Source organism: Lampris incognitus, chromosome 5 (assembly GCF_029633865.1).
Source record: "Lampris incognitus isolate fLamInc1 chromosome 5, fLamInc1.hap2, whole genome shotgun sequence".
NCBI lineage: Eukaryota > Metazoa > Chordata > Actinopteri > Lampriformes > Lampridae > Lampris > Lampris incognitus.
In genome coordinates, this window is record NC_079215.1 from 23133392 (window position 1) to 23149536 (window position 16145).

Below are 16145 nucleotides of genomic sequence, written 5' to 3' on the forward strand. Positions count from 1 at the left end.
GCAATAGCTTCATAGATCACTAGCAGAAACACAAATAAAACATGTGGCTGGAAAATGCCACAAATAGTACATCGATGCAACTTGTGCAAGTGACCAGCAGGTAGATCACCAAGAGTAGCCCCAGAAATAATTGTAGCTTCTAATATTACAAAGAAGCTGGACTATGTCCCAAATCAGATAGAAAACAGGCAAGTTTAGAGATAATCTATGGATTATGGTTGGTGTTTTTAACAAGTGTTTAGAGGGCAGCATGGCTCAGGAGCAGGTTGTCTTGAAATCAGACGGTCGCTGGTTTGATCCCCGGCTCCTCCAGAGAGCGTGTCGAAGTGTCCTTAAGCAAGACACTGCACCCCTAACTGCTCTTGATGAGCAGGTTGGCTCCTTGCATGGCAGCCTCTCCTGTGAATGTGTGAGTGAATGGGTAAATGTGAGGCATACATTGTAAAGCACTTTGAGGGATCAATAGACGAGAAAAGCACTATATAATATGCAGTCAATTTACCATTAGTTTAGAACATTTTAGTTGCTATATTTTAGAGTTGCATTGCCTCAGCAGTCTAATCATTTACAAGGGATTCACCTGGTTTCAACTAACAAGTAGAGGCATTCCAACACAATGCAATATGTCTATGTGGGTTCTTAAGTATTCTTAAGAGAAAATGCATTTTAGATCTTGATGAAAACACAGTTGAAATTGTGTTTCATCATTGTCATCTTTTATTTGTAAACACTTCTGAAAAAAATGTGGCTTGAAACTTCAGTGTAGTAAATACATTCATCCCTATAAGGTACAACCATTTAATTTAGATTTAAAGACGACAATGACTCAAACATTCATTTTCTTAACACATTCCTGAGAACAAATGTCGATTTTCCAAGTACAGAACTTGTAAAGAACATACAAAACAAAATAAGATCTGGTATTCAGTCATAACTGGGTTTCATTCATTTCTATAAGCTAAGGGCAGCACCCTGATTTCAGTCAAAGTAAAAACCTTTTACCAAATAGACATCCACACACAAAAACACCTTTTTTTAAGTTCCAGTGTGTTACATTAGTCGAGCAATCAACATTAGTGTGACATGAACAGAAAGACCGAAGTAACAGCAATTTAACTCTTAACAGGTCCCTTTTGCTGAGGTCATTCTACTTGCAGCTTTACACATGGCACGGTACTCAATGGGCCTATTCACGCCATCATTTCCCAATCCCTTTTCTCCTGGTGGTAAGATGACTTTAAGTGTTCAGAGACAGCTCTGTAACTGAAAGGTCATCCGTTTGATTCTTACAACACCCAACAAACATGTCCATCAATGGTCATGTGGCCTGTCCCTCAGTAAGACTTTCATTAACAAAAACAAGAACAACTTTTGTATAGTGCCTTTCAAGGAACCCAAGGACGCTCTACACAACGAACCAAAAAAAAATTAAAAAAAAACTTTAAGAAAGAGAACCATCCTTATGCAAGACACTGAAGCCTTAAGTAAAATCCCCTCATGTGCAAAATTTGGGGGGGGGGGGGTCTTCATTATGGATCCTCAGTGGTGTTGCACAGCAGAAGTCCTGCTCTGGGAGCAGGGAGGTCTAGCTCATGGTTCCAACTGCAATCATAGAGGCACATGCACTTGCCGAAGAGCTCTTATAGTCGCTTAGGTGTCGAGTGGTTAAGAGCGGTCCTGTTCACAGTGTAGCGGTATAGACTGAGGTCTCCGTTGTGATGGCCAGTCACCAGGGTGTCTCCACTCCCCCAGCGAGCCAGTTGCCACCCCTCTGTCTCTGAAGCCCAGACCACCCTTGAGCCTCCCTGGCCCTCAAGCTCCCACACGAACACAGAGCCGCTCTGGCTCAGGCCAACCACACTTGTACCTTGGACATCTGCATCACATAGCCTATGAAGCACAGGGAGAGCGCAGCGTGTTATACACACATGCATGCACACACATGTGCACCTACCTCACATCTTCCGACATCCCATCCCCTCACCTGCTAGACCAAGCCTCAGGTTCAAAGAGCTGGGTAGCCAAGGTGGATTTGCCATTAAGAGGGTTAGCAGCAATCAAAGAGAAGAGTGTGATCCTCTTTCCCTCCCTTTCTTTCACTTCCATAGACACCGTCTCATCTTGCTTGTAGTATTTCTTTTGTTCATTCTCCAAGGAGTTGAGCAAATTGTGCTGCAACAGGACAAATAAGACCCCCTGCACAAACACACAAACAAATCAGGCACCAACCAGCCTTATTTATATCCTTGAGACTAACACTAAATCAGCCAATGAGCCATTATTCTCTTACACTAAGTAACAGCCTCATTGCTGATCTGAGGTCTTCCAAGGTCAAGTTTTTTGAAAAATAAATGGATAAATCTTTTTGAACAAGCGCAGCTCATGCCATTGTATCTATAAATGTCTGTCTTTGATCTGCTCCTGTATTTGTGTGTGTTATATTCCTATCTGCTTGATTACCTTTATCCATTTTATTTTGTGAAAGTAAATTGAGATGCCTTTGATATGATATTGGCTTTAGAAAAAAAATAAAATTGATGTTGAACTTGATTGCGCAAAACCAGAAACACAAATATAACAAAGTAAAATCCTCTAAAGGGTGAGACAGTTGTGGTAACACACTCAAAATTACATGTAAGTTACAAGTAAATGCAAAACACAGACTTACACAGTCAGAGTATCCTCTGAGACACACTGTGTTTGATAAGCCTTCCCCAAAGGAGATCCTTTTTAACAGCTGTCCGGTCCTTAGATTCCTACAACATACACCGAAGGGTTCTCCTTGTCAATAAACAGCAGCGGTGCATAAGAATTATGTCATAATTACTAAAGATTATCTTCATCCTTTTATCTGTAAAAGAAAATGTGCCATCTATATCACTTAATGTTAAAAGTAAATCAAGAGTGAAAAGTAATACAAGTCTGGATCTTGATGTGCACAAAGATTAATGCACGAAATTGATCATGTCAATAAAGATTGCATACAAGGAGGTAGTGACACAGATCTACAGTTTTAATAACTATGTTTGTAGAAGGGTGACAAGTTGATAAAAAATAAAGGGAAAATTCTTTGTATATAGGAGGTGATATGTTGAATTTACTGCTGCATGGCTCTCTACCATGCAGTATTCACACTATCCTGTATTCCATCCATCCATCCATCCAAGCCGCTTATCCTAATTAGGGTGGCCGGATGCTGGAGTCTATCCCAGCAGTCGGCAGGCAGGGAGACACCCTGGACAGGCCGCCAGTCCATCACAGGGCCGACACATTCAAACCTAGGGACAAGTTAGTATGGCTGATTCACCTGACCTACATGTCTTTAGACTGTGGGAGGAAACCGGTGCACCCGGAGCGAATCCATGCAGACATAGGGAGAACATGCAAACTCCACACAGAGGATGACCCGGGATTACCCTCATGGTTGGACAACCTCGGTCGGGGTTTGAACCCAGGACCCTCTTGCTGTGAGGCGACCGTGCTAACCACTGCACCACCATGCCACCCTATCCAGTATTCATATAAGATTATTCACATAACAAGATGACATGCAAATAAATACAACCAAAGAGGGTGTGTGAGTGTATGTGGGTGTCCGGGAGGGACAACTTGGTTTTCAATGAAGGCCAGTTCTAGTTTGTTTTTTTTAAAATAAATTTATTTCTGATTTTCTCCCAATTTAGTGGCCAATCGATCCCTATTTTAATTCAAACACCCACCCTTGTACTGCATGCATTCGCCAACTGCACCTCTCCGGCCGGCAGTCTCGAAGGATACGCCTCCCCACTTTCGTGACAAGGCGACTCCAGGCCGAACCACTGTTTTTTCCGACACACACAGAGATGCATTCACGTGATGAACACAAGCCGACCCCGCCCCCCTCCCGAAGACAGCGTTGCCAATTATTGCTGCTTCATCGAGTCCGGCCATAGTTGAATCTGACGAGACCGGGGGCCAGTTCTATTTTAATTAAGTGATAATGTTTTCCGAGAAGGAAGCTCTTATTAATAGTTATGACTGGGATGGAATTCATCGACTTTGATCTCATCCGCACATTTCCTGGTGCCAAAAATGGTAGGGCAGCTTGCTAATGACTTGTTCACATAGGGTGGCTGAACCAAATCAGACAGTAATGAAAGAAGCAAGGATGCAATTATCAGTGGTTGTGTAGAACTCTACCATTGTTGTGTTTGAATGTCTTGCGCTGCCCCAGTAATCACATCTTTTGGTGGGTTTTTAATTTTTAAATTTTTTTATTATTAAGCCTATGTTGGCCTCCCACTTAAGGACACGGGAGGTTGTTGTTCCCAGGAGCTTTAATGATTGATTAACACATTAACACAGTGCTTACTATTCCTTCTCCTGAGAGGATCAACGTGATCAACCTGCCAGATTGGTCTGGCTTGCAAGGCTATATTATTTTCCTGCGTACAGTACAGAAAAATGCAATTTGATTAAAAAAAAAGGGGAAACAGAGATTACTGGTGTGATGTTGTGAATGCATGCTCGACTACGGTCGAAGGATGATGACGATAATGCAATTCGATATTATAACTACCAAAAAATTGGCACAAAGTATCAGGGATAAATTCTTGAATGGGGTTCATGGTTTAATGTGTCTCTATGGGGTCTGTGACATGAAAACATTTAAGAAACCCCAATCTAGGGGCTCTCTACTCCAAAATGCTTGATAAACACAGGATCAGAAGGAAAAGAAGAAAAAGCCAAAATTCTCAACTTCTGAGAAATCAAGTTTGCTACTTAGTGGATTTCATACAATGGCTTTGCTGTCCATTAACACTAACAAATATAGCAGCAAGTTTTACTGTTCAATCTGTTTTCATCTCACTTACCAGATAAAGAGATGTCCACCTTCAGCTGAGCCAATCAGAACATCTGAAAGTCCATCAACTGCAGCCAAGGCTCCAACACACACACCAGGTGAGACAAGAGGCTCATATGTTGGTTTGCTAAGAGAAAGATGAGACACAGAGACATCATCTCTCTGAAGATTACCTGAGCAATGCAACCTCTAATTCCAACGCTACATTACCTGCTGTCCTCCGAAAGTGTAAACAGCTGTAGTGTAGAAACAGTTGCCGAATGGGAGGAGCTAACCACTCTACACCTTGCCACTCCTACAACAGCTTGGACCACCCCTTCACACAGCAACATCTGCAGAAGTCTAGAGCAAGACAGCATCCTGCACATACGCGCAGAAACATACACAGCAGATAAAATGCACACATTGTCTCATTTCTGTAAAAAACTGTAGCTCTGAAAAGATCAAGAGTTTAAAACACAAGCTGGACACTGAGTCAACATGTTCATATTCTTACCGGACTTCTCTGATTTCCAACTGACCCAGAGTCACACAAAGCAGCCCTGCAGCATCCGGAATGGGGAACACATTGATCACTGGCTGTAGACACATGCAAACAAGGATGGATTAAAACATGGATTTAATACTCAAGGCAGTTGGTTGGCCTCGTTTTTCAGGAAAATATTCCATAGCCAGATTGTTTCAGGTTCAACCCTCACAAAAGCCATTGTTCTGTGCCTTCACAGCCACATATCCCATTGACAAATGAGTGACACACTTAATATCTTAATAAAGCTGGGAATTTACCGTGACTCTAACACACACACACACACACACACACACCTCATTGAAAGTCCAGGTGTGTATCAAGCTCCATTCAGATGTTGAGGTAAGATCCCACACACACACTGCCCACTTTCCTGCTGCTGCAACCCACAAGCCTCCTGATGGTCCCGAGAAACAACACGCATCCACCAGACCGCCTCCTGCCGGAGCCTGAACACAGGCACAAATCATCTGTTCAAAAAGTTTATGTAAAGAGAACCATAGATCCTGCTGATATGTGTGTATTTACTCTGTGTTCAACTAATAAGAGTCATTTCTAAATGTAACTTATGTGGAACCCGGTAACTGATGCAGTTATTTACCTTCAGTGTGTGTGTCCACCTCATGACACAATCCTCTGACATCTCATCGGTTCCCTCAACTTGTTCATATCCACCTTCTCTTTTTACTGGAGTGTCAAGTTTGAGGGCAGGCAGAGTCTGATTGAGACTGGTTGATTGAGGAGGGCGATCATAACTGTCCTTTGTTTGGCTAGTTGGGAAAGATGGGGAGACCCTAGGTAAACCCCCCTGGGACTGGTTTGCAGTTAATGGTGAATTAGATGAAGCCTGTACCTGACCAGGGGTTGAGACAAGAGGTGAGTTTGGGGTGAGGGGGGTGAGGGAGGGACAGGGAGAAAGGCATGAAGGAGACAGGGCATGCGTAGAGGGGTTAGTAGAGGCAGAAAGGGTGAGAATGGGTGCAGAGGGAGATGAGGTTAGGGGGAAGTCGCGAGTAAAGGGATGAGGGGTCAGTCCTAGGGACGGTAAGGGATGACTGGAGGGGACAGCAGAGGAGAGCAGGTTTGGGGTCAAGAGGGGGCAGCATGGAGAGGTCCGAGAGGGACTCAGTAGGAGCTGGGAATTGACATAAGGTTGCACTGGGAACTCAGTGGGACTTTCTACGGATCTATCTGTGTGAGGCTTAGTAAAAGATGCGGATGGACACTCTACAAAAAAGCTATTTAAATTTTTGGAAGGACAGTTCATATTCACACACTTGGTACAACTATCATCCAGAGCATCAGAGTCTTTCTGTGTCCTTATCATTTGGCAGTCAGCAGTTGAGCAATTAGAAAGGTCTTCTGAGGTTCCCTGTGGCCGGCATTCAGAGTAGGAGGAGGTCCAGCTGACAGGTTTGTCATCCGTTTGTTGGTTTGTAGACCTGTTGCTCCCCGATTGGTGAATCGCACCAGGAGAATCTATCTTTTTCTTTGTTAGGTTGTGGGGTGACTGTCCCACTATGGCACGTTCAGTTGAGTGACCAACAAAATTATTCTCCATTTCACCTGTGCACTGGTCCTTAGAGAGTGCTGGGGAGTTGAAATTAGAACTTTGTGTTGAATGGTGGTCTGTGGGAAGTCTGCACTTGGCTGCAGTGTTACTTGGGTTATGACCACTTTGGGAGACAGAATTTTTCTCAGGTGGTTGATCTATGCAGTTCCTGGCAGACTGGCAGACTACAGTATCAGTGTCTTTTGAATGTGTGTAAAGCTGCCCTCCCACACAGAGGTCCTCAGGTTGTTGATCTGCTGGGCCCTCATCAAAATGTCCGGTCGACAGCTTTTCTGATGAAAGCTGGGCAGTGGATTGGTCTCGGTCTACAGACTGTAACGCAGTCAACCTTTTTTCAGTGGTGTATGAGAAATTAGGGACGGACAGAGTGAGGCTGAGTGGGAGAGGAGGGGAATCCACTTGGTGACTGATGTTGGCAAAGAGAGCACTTGCAGAGTATATGCTACTACGGGTGATGTAAGAGGGGGACGCAAAAGGCTCTGTTGCTGTTGCCGTAATCACCTGCCGTAGCTTGTGCAGTTTGAGGGAGGCAAACTGGTCATCAGGAAGATGGAAGTCTTGTTGGAGGTCAAACAGTACCAGACGGTCTACTGCTGGACCAAGGGGCAGAGGAAGAAGCTGGGCCTCGGGAGCAGGAGGGGAGGGCAAGAGGAGAGACCTCCAACTTGCTGCATATGGAGGGCACAAAAAAGAGGAAAAAGGGTTTTGAGGACTTTATAATTCAGTAAGCTATAACATCCACTCCTGTACTAATCAGTTCATAATGTACAAAAATTCTCTACTCTGACTAAAAACATGAACAATAATAAACATTAACTTGAGGGACTGTTCAGTGGCAAGAACTTACAGTTTGTATCACAACAAAAGTGTCACAACTGAGAATAATGAGTTATATAATGATACAACAATTACTATGATATATTGGAATATATGGTCAACATTTCAGAAAAATGTAATAACATCTACACCTAAAAATGCATAAAATCAGAGTAATCAGAGCTATAGCTAGTGTGGCAGTGGTAATGCCTACTGTTGTTATAGTTTTGTGCAGCCCTGTTGCAATACTGCAGCTGCCACCTTGTGATCGAGATGTGAACAATACAGTGAAGCAGTGTGGCTGCCACGTCTCTTTGTGTGCAATCTTGAAAATTAAGATGTTTCTGAAAATCAATACAATATTCAGAAAGATAGTATTGCCATACTCAAGTGAATGAATATTTTCTTACATCCCTATTAACTTGCAAACATGTAAACACAAATATATACAAAAGACAGACGAATACATACGGACAGCCTGTGGAGATTTCTCAGTCCCAGAGCTGCTCTTTCTCATGATTTTCTCCAGACATGCAGACAGCGCTCTAGGCTCAGGTCCGTCAACCCCAGGCGGAGACTGGGTAGCAGGAGGGCAGAGCGGTGGTAGTTCAGGGCAGTCTGGAACTGCAGCTGGTTCTACTGAGTTAAGGCAGCACTCTGCCCCATTGATCTCAGGGATAGACTGAGAAGGAGAGATGAGCATGCCAGTGTGTTGATGATCTGACGCCTGTCCTGAACTTGGATTATTAGTGTATATACTGACAGAACATTCAAGCTTTGACCCTTTGCCTTGTTCTCTCTTGCTGCTGCCTCTCGCTGCAGCAGTAGTACAGGCTGTTCGGGATAAACAAGGGTCCACAGTGGGGTTGTTTGCCAAGAATTCATTGGACATCGTTTCACCTAAGCTCTGACTGCCATTGGTCATCGGGGTGTGTATTTGTGATGGTTTTTGAGAACCTTGACATACGGCTAAAGTTTTAACTGAGCAGCGGTCTGTTTGGGTAAGTTGATCAGGATGTTCTCTGGTTTGTTGTGTACATCTTTTCTTGCCTCTACCTCTGCTCCTGCACTGTCTGCCCCCTGTGAGCTGTGACAGTGTGACAGCCTGCATGTCTGACTGGCTCTGAGAATATATCATGCGCCTTGTAGTTCGGACATAGTACTCTGTAGGAAACAGTAACCCTTCCACTAGTGTAGACGAGGATAGGGGGCCCATCGTTTCACTCCTGTTATTATGGCTTTCCCTTGTCTTTTCAAGTCCTTCTCCATTCTTTTCTTCTCTTATTTCTCTAATACCATCCCCTCTTTCTTTCTGTATTTTCTTGTCTAGCTCATGCTCAAAGTTTTTACCTCCACTCTCTTCATACAACATTTCACATCTCTGCCCTTCTTGAGGATACTCAACCTCCTTTCCTCTCTCAAATTCTCTCTCGTTCCCAGTCCCTTCCCCTCTGCTATTCTGATTTTCCTTTGGCCTTGGTCTGTCACTGTGTGCAGTGGGAGTCCAGTGTGTGAGCAGCGGAGAGAGTGACTTACATTCTTTTCTCCCTTGTTCTTTTGACTCAGTCTCTCTTCCAATTTGCTCTTGTTCTCCTCTCTCCTTTCCCTCCCTCTCTTCCCTTTCAGAGTAACCTGTTGTGTTCCAGTGTGTTAGCAACAAAGAGGGAGACTGAGATTCCGAATCAGCCAGCAATTCTTCTCTTTCACTCACTGTGTCAACCTCTGCGGTGTTTACTTGCTTCATCTCAGGCTCTCCAGCCCCCTCTATTGCTTGGCTCTGCTCCTGCCCTTCCTCACTGTTATATGTGCTCCCTACTGCCTCAGCGCTCTCTCTCCATCTTTTCTCCCAACGTAGGCGGCTCTGGCGTGATCTAAGACGTAGGGCAGAGCTGGATCTGTGACCTCTAGCTAGGTTGGGGCCCGTCTCAGGGAGAAGATGGCATGCAGCATCAGAGGGGAGATGGAACCTGACTGCTGGGCTCCTTCCGGAGTTGTCAGACTCATCTTGAACTGGAAAGATGAACAACCTTTTTGAGCTGCTATGTTTACTCTCACAAGCAAAATTTTGGGAATATCACATTATTACCATTGATCAATGACAGCCTTGTATTCTTGGAATAGGTAGACAGGTTGTGACAGATTTACTCCATTATTATTAAATTTGACTGTTAGCAAATAGGATGGCTCTGAAAAGCATGATTCAGTATTTACAACCATTACAGGTTATATTTATTTTGTATGTGATATGCCCAAATATCTTGTAGAATCCATTGATTACTTTGAAGCTGGTTGATTCACCTTCAGTGTCACACTGGTCCTGGGAAATGCAGGGGGTTGTTCTGATGGCAGTGTCCTGGTTAAGTAAAGGTTGTAATGGTTTGGTTGAGAAGCTAGAGTTGACCCCTGGGTTGCTCTGGTCCTGGAGATTCTGCTCGGTGATCCCACTCCTTGCATGTTTCCGTACCGTCTCTGCATGCTCAGCCCGCTGTGTGTTGGGGTTATGTGTTTGAGAAAAAGAATTTGTATCCAGGATCGATGCATGCACACACATGCACGGTCGCACGCATACTCATTTACACATAAAAAAACCGCTTACCTTCAGTCTCTGCTCTGTCTTGGCATACGCTTTTTGTAATATTTTCAGCTTCCTACGAAGCTGAAGAAGGGAAGATGTTCAAATGTTAATAACCGTCTCTACAATTAGGTAGAACTTGAGAAGCAAGTCCTTAAAGTTGTTGACATCCAAATGCAGTGTGCAGTGTATGAATGGCCCTACCTTTTCCTTATCTTCACTGTGCAGTGTAGTTTTCAACTTGTTACAGAGCAGTGGGGATTTTGAAATGTCCTCCATTCTCACAGGACTTAGTCAACGCTTGGGCAAAATACCAAAATATCAGCTAGGTTAACACTGGTTAGGCAGACCACAGAAAATGTTAGAAGCAATGTTGTCCAATGTGCTACTAACACAGCGGCATTCCCACGGAGAAACCGCTAGCTATCCGTGGCCGTCACCAACCCACACAAGTCAGGCAAAACGAAACGCTGCTCGCCAGAACCGACGGCAAACTTTCCTGTCAGTCGGCCCACCTGACATTTTGCTGTTAATACAACCTCATATCACTGAGGAGGACATTTTACCTGGTTTATCCGCGGAGAGTTTTCCTGTTTTAATGTTTGATGCTGCCAGCATTGATTTAATTCAAAATTCCCGCTGCTCTTGAACCAAGCGTGACTAATATCGGTGGCATAAGGAGGAATTCTTGTGAGAGAAGTTTAAAAAAAAGCGAACATGTAAAATGTAAGCGACGGACGTGAATTTGAAATATAAGTGCCACCGCTTTGCACAACCGAAACGGGACGGTCTCCTTCTGATGCGGTCGTCGTCTTCTTCTTCTTCTTCTACTACTACTACTACTACTGCCACTTCTTCTTCTTCCTCCCTCATTTTACTGGCGGATCGCAAACAACTTTAAGGTGCATACCGCCGCCTATTGTAAAAGAGTGTGTAACATCATGTCATTTTACCCTATTTCTTAAAATTCTACCCATCAACCTGGTCTGGTCAGTTTGTAAAGAAGAGGTTTTATGATGCTGCAGGCTAGCGCTGTCCATGGTGATGTTGTAGGCCAGAAGCGGAGGCCATGTCATGTGCACTTTCATTGCTTTCCAAGTATGGAGAAAGACAGAGCTATTTGATATCCAATGGATTTGATTTTGGTGGATTTTTTAGACACTGAGTTACTGGCGGTGTGTGTGTGTGTCTCGGAGCTGTTCACATATTAAAAAAGACCCCCAAAATTTGGCTGATTACAATATCATTGCGCCGTTTAATGCCCACTGCCAGACCCCACGGTTTGCTATCGCCTCCCTCCAATACCCATTTTACTTAATTTGATAAGCAACCCTTCCCTCCACATAGAATCATGTGCCTTTTCGAAGTCAAAATATGCTATTGTCATCAACTTTCATCTTCATTGTCTTTTCCACCTCATTGCTTACTCTAATTAGAGCATCTATTGTGGATCGTCCTTTTCGAAATCCACTCTGAAAATTAACCAGTAACTGTATTGTTCTGTTATGTAATAAATCAAGCGGAAAAGTAAATCTTGTCTCTGTGTATTTAATCACAGCTTGTCTGCTCCATGGCTGTCACGTTCTGATCCTAGAACGTTCTGCGCATGACCCTTAACCTTCTACAATAAACAATATATACCAATACTGCCACCTACTGGTCCGGTGGGTACATATTACATCCTCTTTCCTTCGAATACAAAAAATAATAAGAATAAGAATTAAAGGTAAGTATAAAGTCTAGAGACTGTTAAGGTATAACCAAACTTATTCATCCAAACATTACACCACATTTTAACACTTTCCTTTTCAGGTAAAATAGCAAAGGGGTAAGTCACTTTAAGCTATTGCCACACCTAGTCATTTAAACATTAAACAACATTTTAACACTTTTCTTTGCAGTATAGGTATACTGTATATCAACAAACAGGTGTCACATTATTTCCTTTTCAGGTATCTCAACTCAATGTAACTTTCTGGTAAGTTCTCAAATAACTCCACACTCCGATGTCTTGCAGGATATCTCTAACCAAACGCAAAGTAACTCACAGTCTCGTTTTTTTTAAAATTTGTATCCTAAAAGTCCATTATAACCTTCTGTTTTCTAGGCCTGCTAGACCTGTGCATGACTGGTGTTTCCGTCGTTGGGGTAGGTGGAAGAAACTCAGTCGGGTGCACATCAGGAGGATGCACGACAGGAGGTGTCACTTCAGCACCTGCCTGTTCCTGAAATGTCCCCTGAGTCTTAAGCAGACTTCTGCAGTTTCTCTGCAGTACCTGTCCATCTTCAGTCCCAATGGCATATGACCTCGGACTTACTTCTTTCAGGACCATTGCCTTTCTGTTCCATGCAGAGGGCTCTTCGATTCTGACCACATCATGTTCTGTAAGAGGTTTCAGACTACTAGCAGCCTTCTTTTTCTGTTCCCATTGAGCTGCATGTGTTTCTGTGTCAGTTCCCTGTTTTCCTTTTTCACAGGCATGCATGGCAGTGTGTTGCGCAGTTTACGGTTCACGAGAGCTCTGCAGGCGACGGTCCACATGCCAGAGGTGAGGATCGATAGGTCAACAATGCCAGGTAAGGGTCTGGTGTAGAGGAGCTCAAGCAGGAGTCGTGACAACTTTCTCTTTCGGCTACACAACGTGCACCATTTATTCCTTCCACCATTACAACAAAAAACCCGCGCAGCGGAAGTGTGTCACTGTAAACCCGAACCGAGGAAACAGCAGCTGTAAACTAACGTTCCTACTAGCTCAATAAGGGGAATTATGTAGCCCCATAACCACTACACTGGGTTGGTTTCAGTGGCCTTTTTCAGGAGTCTTTTGACAATTTCCACTCTTTTCTCTGCCTTCCCATTTGGTTGTGGATGGAGAGGGCTTGATGTGATGTGTTGGAACCCATACTGTTGTGTAAACATCTGAAACTCCTGGCAGCTATACTGGGGGCCACTGTCACTCTGCACTGTTTGAGGAATTATGTGTCTGGCAAAGATGCTTTTCAGGTGAGTAATAACACTGCTTGCAGATGTGCTGTTTAGATGTGGGATTTCAGGATAGTTTGAGTAATAGTCTATTAAGAGAAAGTCCTTTCCATTCAGATGGAAGAGATCTGTTTCTACTTTTTGCCATGGCTCAGCTGGCGTGTCTTGAATCAGCATTAGCTCTTTGGTTTGCTTGTAACGGTGTCTTTGACATGTGTCACATTTACTAATCAGTGTCTCAAATTCTCTATTGATACCTGGCCCTTCCCTAGCCCTTCTTTTGTAATTTTCAGTGCCAAGGTGACCCTCGTGGATCTGGCTGAAGATCTCTTGGCGTATAGACTCTGGAATGATAATCCTGTTTTGCCTCAGCTGTAGGCCATTGACCACACTCAGCTCTGCCCTGATAGGATAGAATTGTGAGGGTTTACCCTTTGTCCACCCATGTTGGAGGTTGGCCATTACTGTGTGCAATGTCATGTCTTTTTCTGTTTCTAGTGCAATCTTCTTGTACATCGTGACTGACACTGGGAAGGAGGAAGCAATCAAGTTAAAAACTTCTAAATACCTTTATCTTAAGGGCTGTATCTCACTGATGCTTTGATATACAATCAATGATAACTCCACTTCTAGTTATCTTGATCAATTGTACATCTCCACGTTTCCCCCTAAAAACTTTCTGACCTCACGTGGGTCCTTGAAAATCTCGTCTGCTCTTGTCACGGCTATCATCCTAATGAGATATTTCCCCCTTTTTTTTTCAATGACTAACTAGCATCGTTTGAGCAATTCCATGTATTCCTCCTCCTTTTCTAATTTTCAAACCCTCTCGCGTCCTTATTCTCATTTCTAATTTCGGTCTCCGACTCCAACGTCATTTCCCAAGCTTCCATCATGGTCCATCATGAGGATGTCACTGTCAGAAATGGGGGTGTAGAGGCCATGGACTCACACAGGGTATACGCACCAATTCTTTGTGTGTCAGTTAAATTTCCTTATTGTCATTCTCTTGTGAAATGTGTTCACCAGCAAGGCTTTTTGAAATCAAGCCAACTGTTTAGCTTAGAAAGTTTATCTTTCACATCAGGGTAATGTACCTTCTTGCGGGGACAAGGAAAGCCCCAAACCCCACTTACGATGCTGCCAAATCCAAACTGGTCCATCATGGGGGACCAGTGGACACACCAAAACATGCCTCTTCCCAATAAAGCACAATTAATTTAAGACATATAGCAACTGCTCATAACTTAGAAAAGAAACTAGTTGACTATAGCCAGAAGAACAATAGTTCTGTCACAAATGGCAAAACATTCCCAACAAAAGTCTGTTTAAACAATCAAATGCAGTCTGTAAAAATAGTCTGTTGTCAACTTTGGTATGAATAAATCAATGTGATTGTTTGCTGTACAGTGCCTATGCAATTTATGGTGAATAAAACTATGTTTTCTAAGGGTGGCTAGGTGTTCTGTGGGCTCCACTAGCTCCTCCACACATTCCACTTGGCTGTGTTCATCTCAGGTTGAGAGCTCCAGTCTATGGCCATGAGGTGCTCTACATCACCAACATCATTTCACTGCACACTGATGTCCACAGAGCTGGCCACATCTTCCTTGATTATCTAGTTTTCTCTCAAATTTTCATTTTCACCTTCACATAATTTGGTCTGTTTCTTTTCTATACATGTGGCCAGTTGTGACCACACATAGTCAGGCTCATATTGTTAAGTCATCTATAATGGCAAACAAGGGAAAGCTGGAACATAGCATGCACTGTGGAAGAAGATAAAAATGATCATTCAGCCATAATTAGGAAACAGAGTTGCATTTATTATTAACTCATTTTCTCTCTGTATGAAGTTGACCAGTGTGCATGATTAGCGAGACAACTGGGGACCTTTTCTTTCTTTATTCTTTTTTTGGGGTCTTATCTGGCCCACTACAGGCCCACAAATTGACAAATCGATTGTATTCATGATGGCCTTTTTGCAACGATGTGAAGGATGGATATTTTTTCTGAGACATAGGGAGCTGTATGACAGCCCATGAGAGAGGATGTTTGTATGTAGCCAAAAGTGCATTTCTCATCATTATTAATGTGAATGGATTAATAATTTTAGTTTGAAATCCACAGAAGCAGTAACACCTAAAAAGTATAAATGATCATCTTTTAACAAGTCTGTAATACATTTACAGAATTTCTGGACAATACTAGTACAAATGCTACGAATAGACATGAATTAGGCCTGTCTCTCTGACCTGAGCAGACAGGTTTGAAACAAAGTGAAATACCAAATTGTCAGAGATTTGTTAGGCGCAAGTGATGCAGTGGAGATAGAGTAAATTGTCTCCTTTTGTACATCCTACTTATTTGGCAATGCTTATGCAAATCCACAAGGTTTTGAAAATTTGAAAAAAATTAAGGACTTAATAAGTTTAAGGTATTTTAAGTAATGTTGGACTCAGGTCTGGTGTCAGTGCACTCATTAGCTATAGGTTTTAGAAAACAATGACAAGGTACAGAATCTTACAAAGCATTGTGAGTTCGCAAAAAAAATGCAAATATGGCAGGTTTCATCAGATGTACACTTAGAAATATGTCTTGAGGGGTTATGTGCGTGTGAGTGTTGCTGATGTTTTTTTCTTATTCGTCAGCAAGTGACTTTTCCTGTACATGTGTCAGTATGACAATTGGTAACCGAGTTTCTTCTGTTCTTGGGGCAACCAGAAGCAAGGTAGCGCATGACTTTCAGCATTTGTCTTTATGCATGCTCAATAATCCAAGTAAGGCAATCACAGAAAGTTGAATCCGTTCATCTTGACACAACGTTTATTG

At 43.1% G+C, this 16145-nt stretch overlaps 1 protein-coding gene across 1 annotated transcript; it reads right to left on the reverse strand.

Moving 5' to 3' along the window:
* Positions 1 to 1523: 1523 nt before the first annotated feature.
* palb2 (partner and localizer of BRCA2) lies at positions 1524 to 12663 on the reverse strand. Its single transcript, XM_056280432.1, has 13 exons — positions 12607 to 12663; positions 10355 to 10414; positions 10057 to 10243; positions 8797 to 9768; positions 7444 to 7610; positions 5971 to 6087; positions 5666 to 5818; positions 5340 to 5422; positions 5054 to 5203; positions 4854 to 4970; positions 2669 to 2756; positions 1985 to 2196; positions 1524 to 1890 (listed from the first exon to the last, which is right to left on the reverse strand). Exons 1-13 carry the CDS (start codon positions 12661 to 12663, stop codon positions 1641 to 1643), a joined length of 2613 nt encoding a protein of 870 aa, XP_056136407.1. The 3' UTR covers positions 1524 to 1640.
* Positions 12664 to 16145: the final 3482 nt, after the last annotated feature.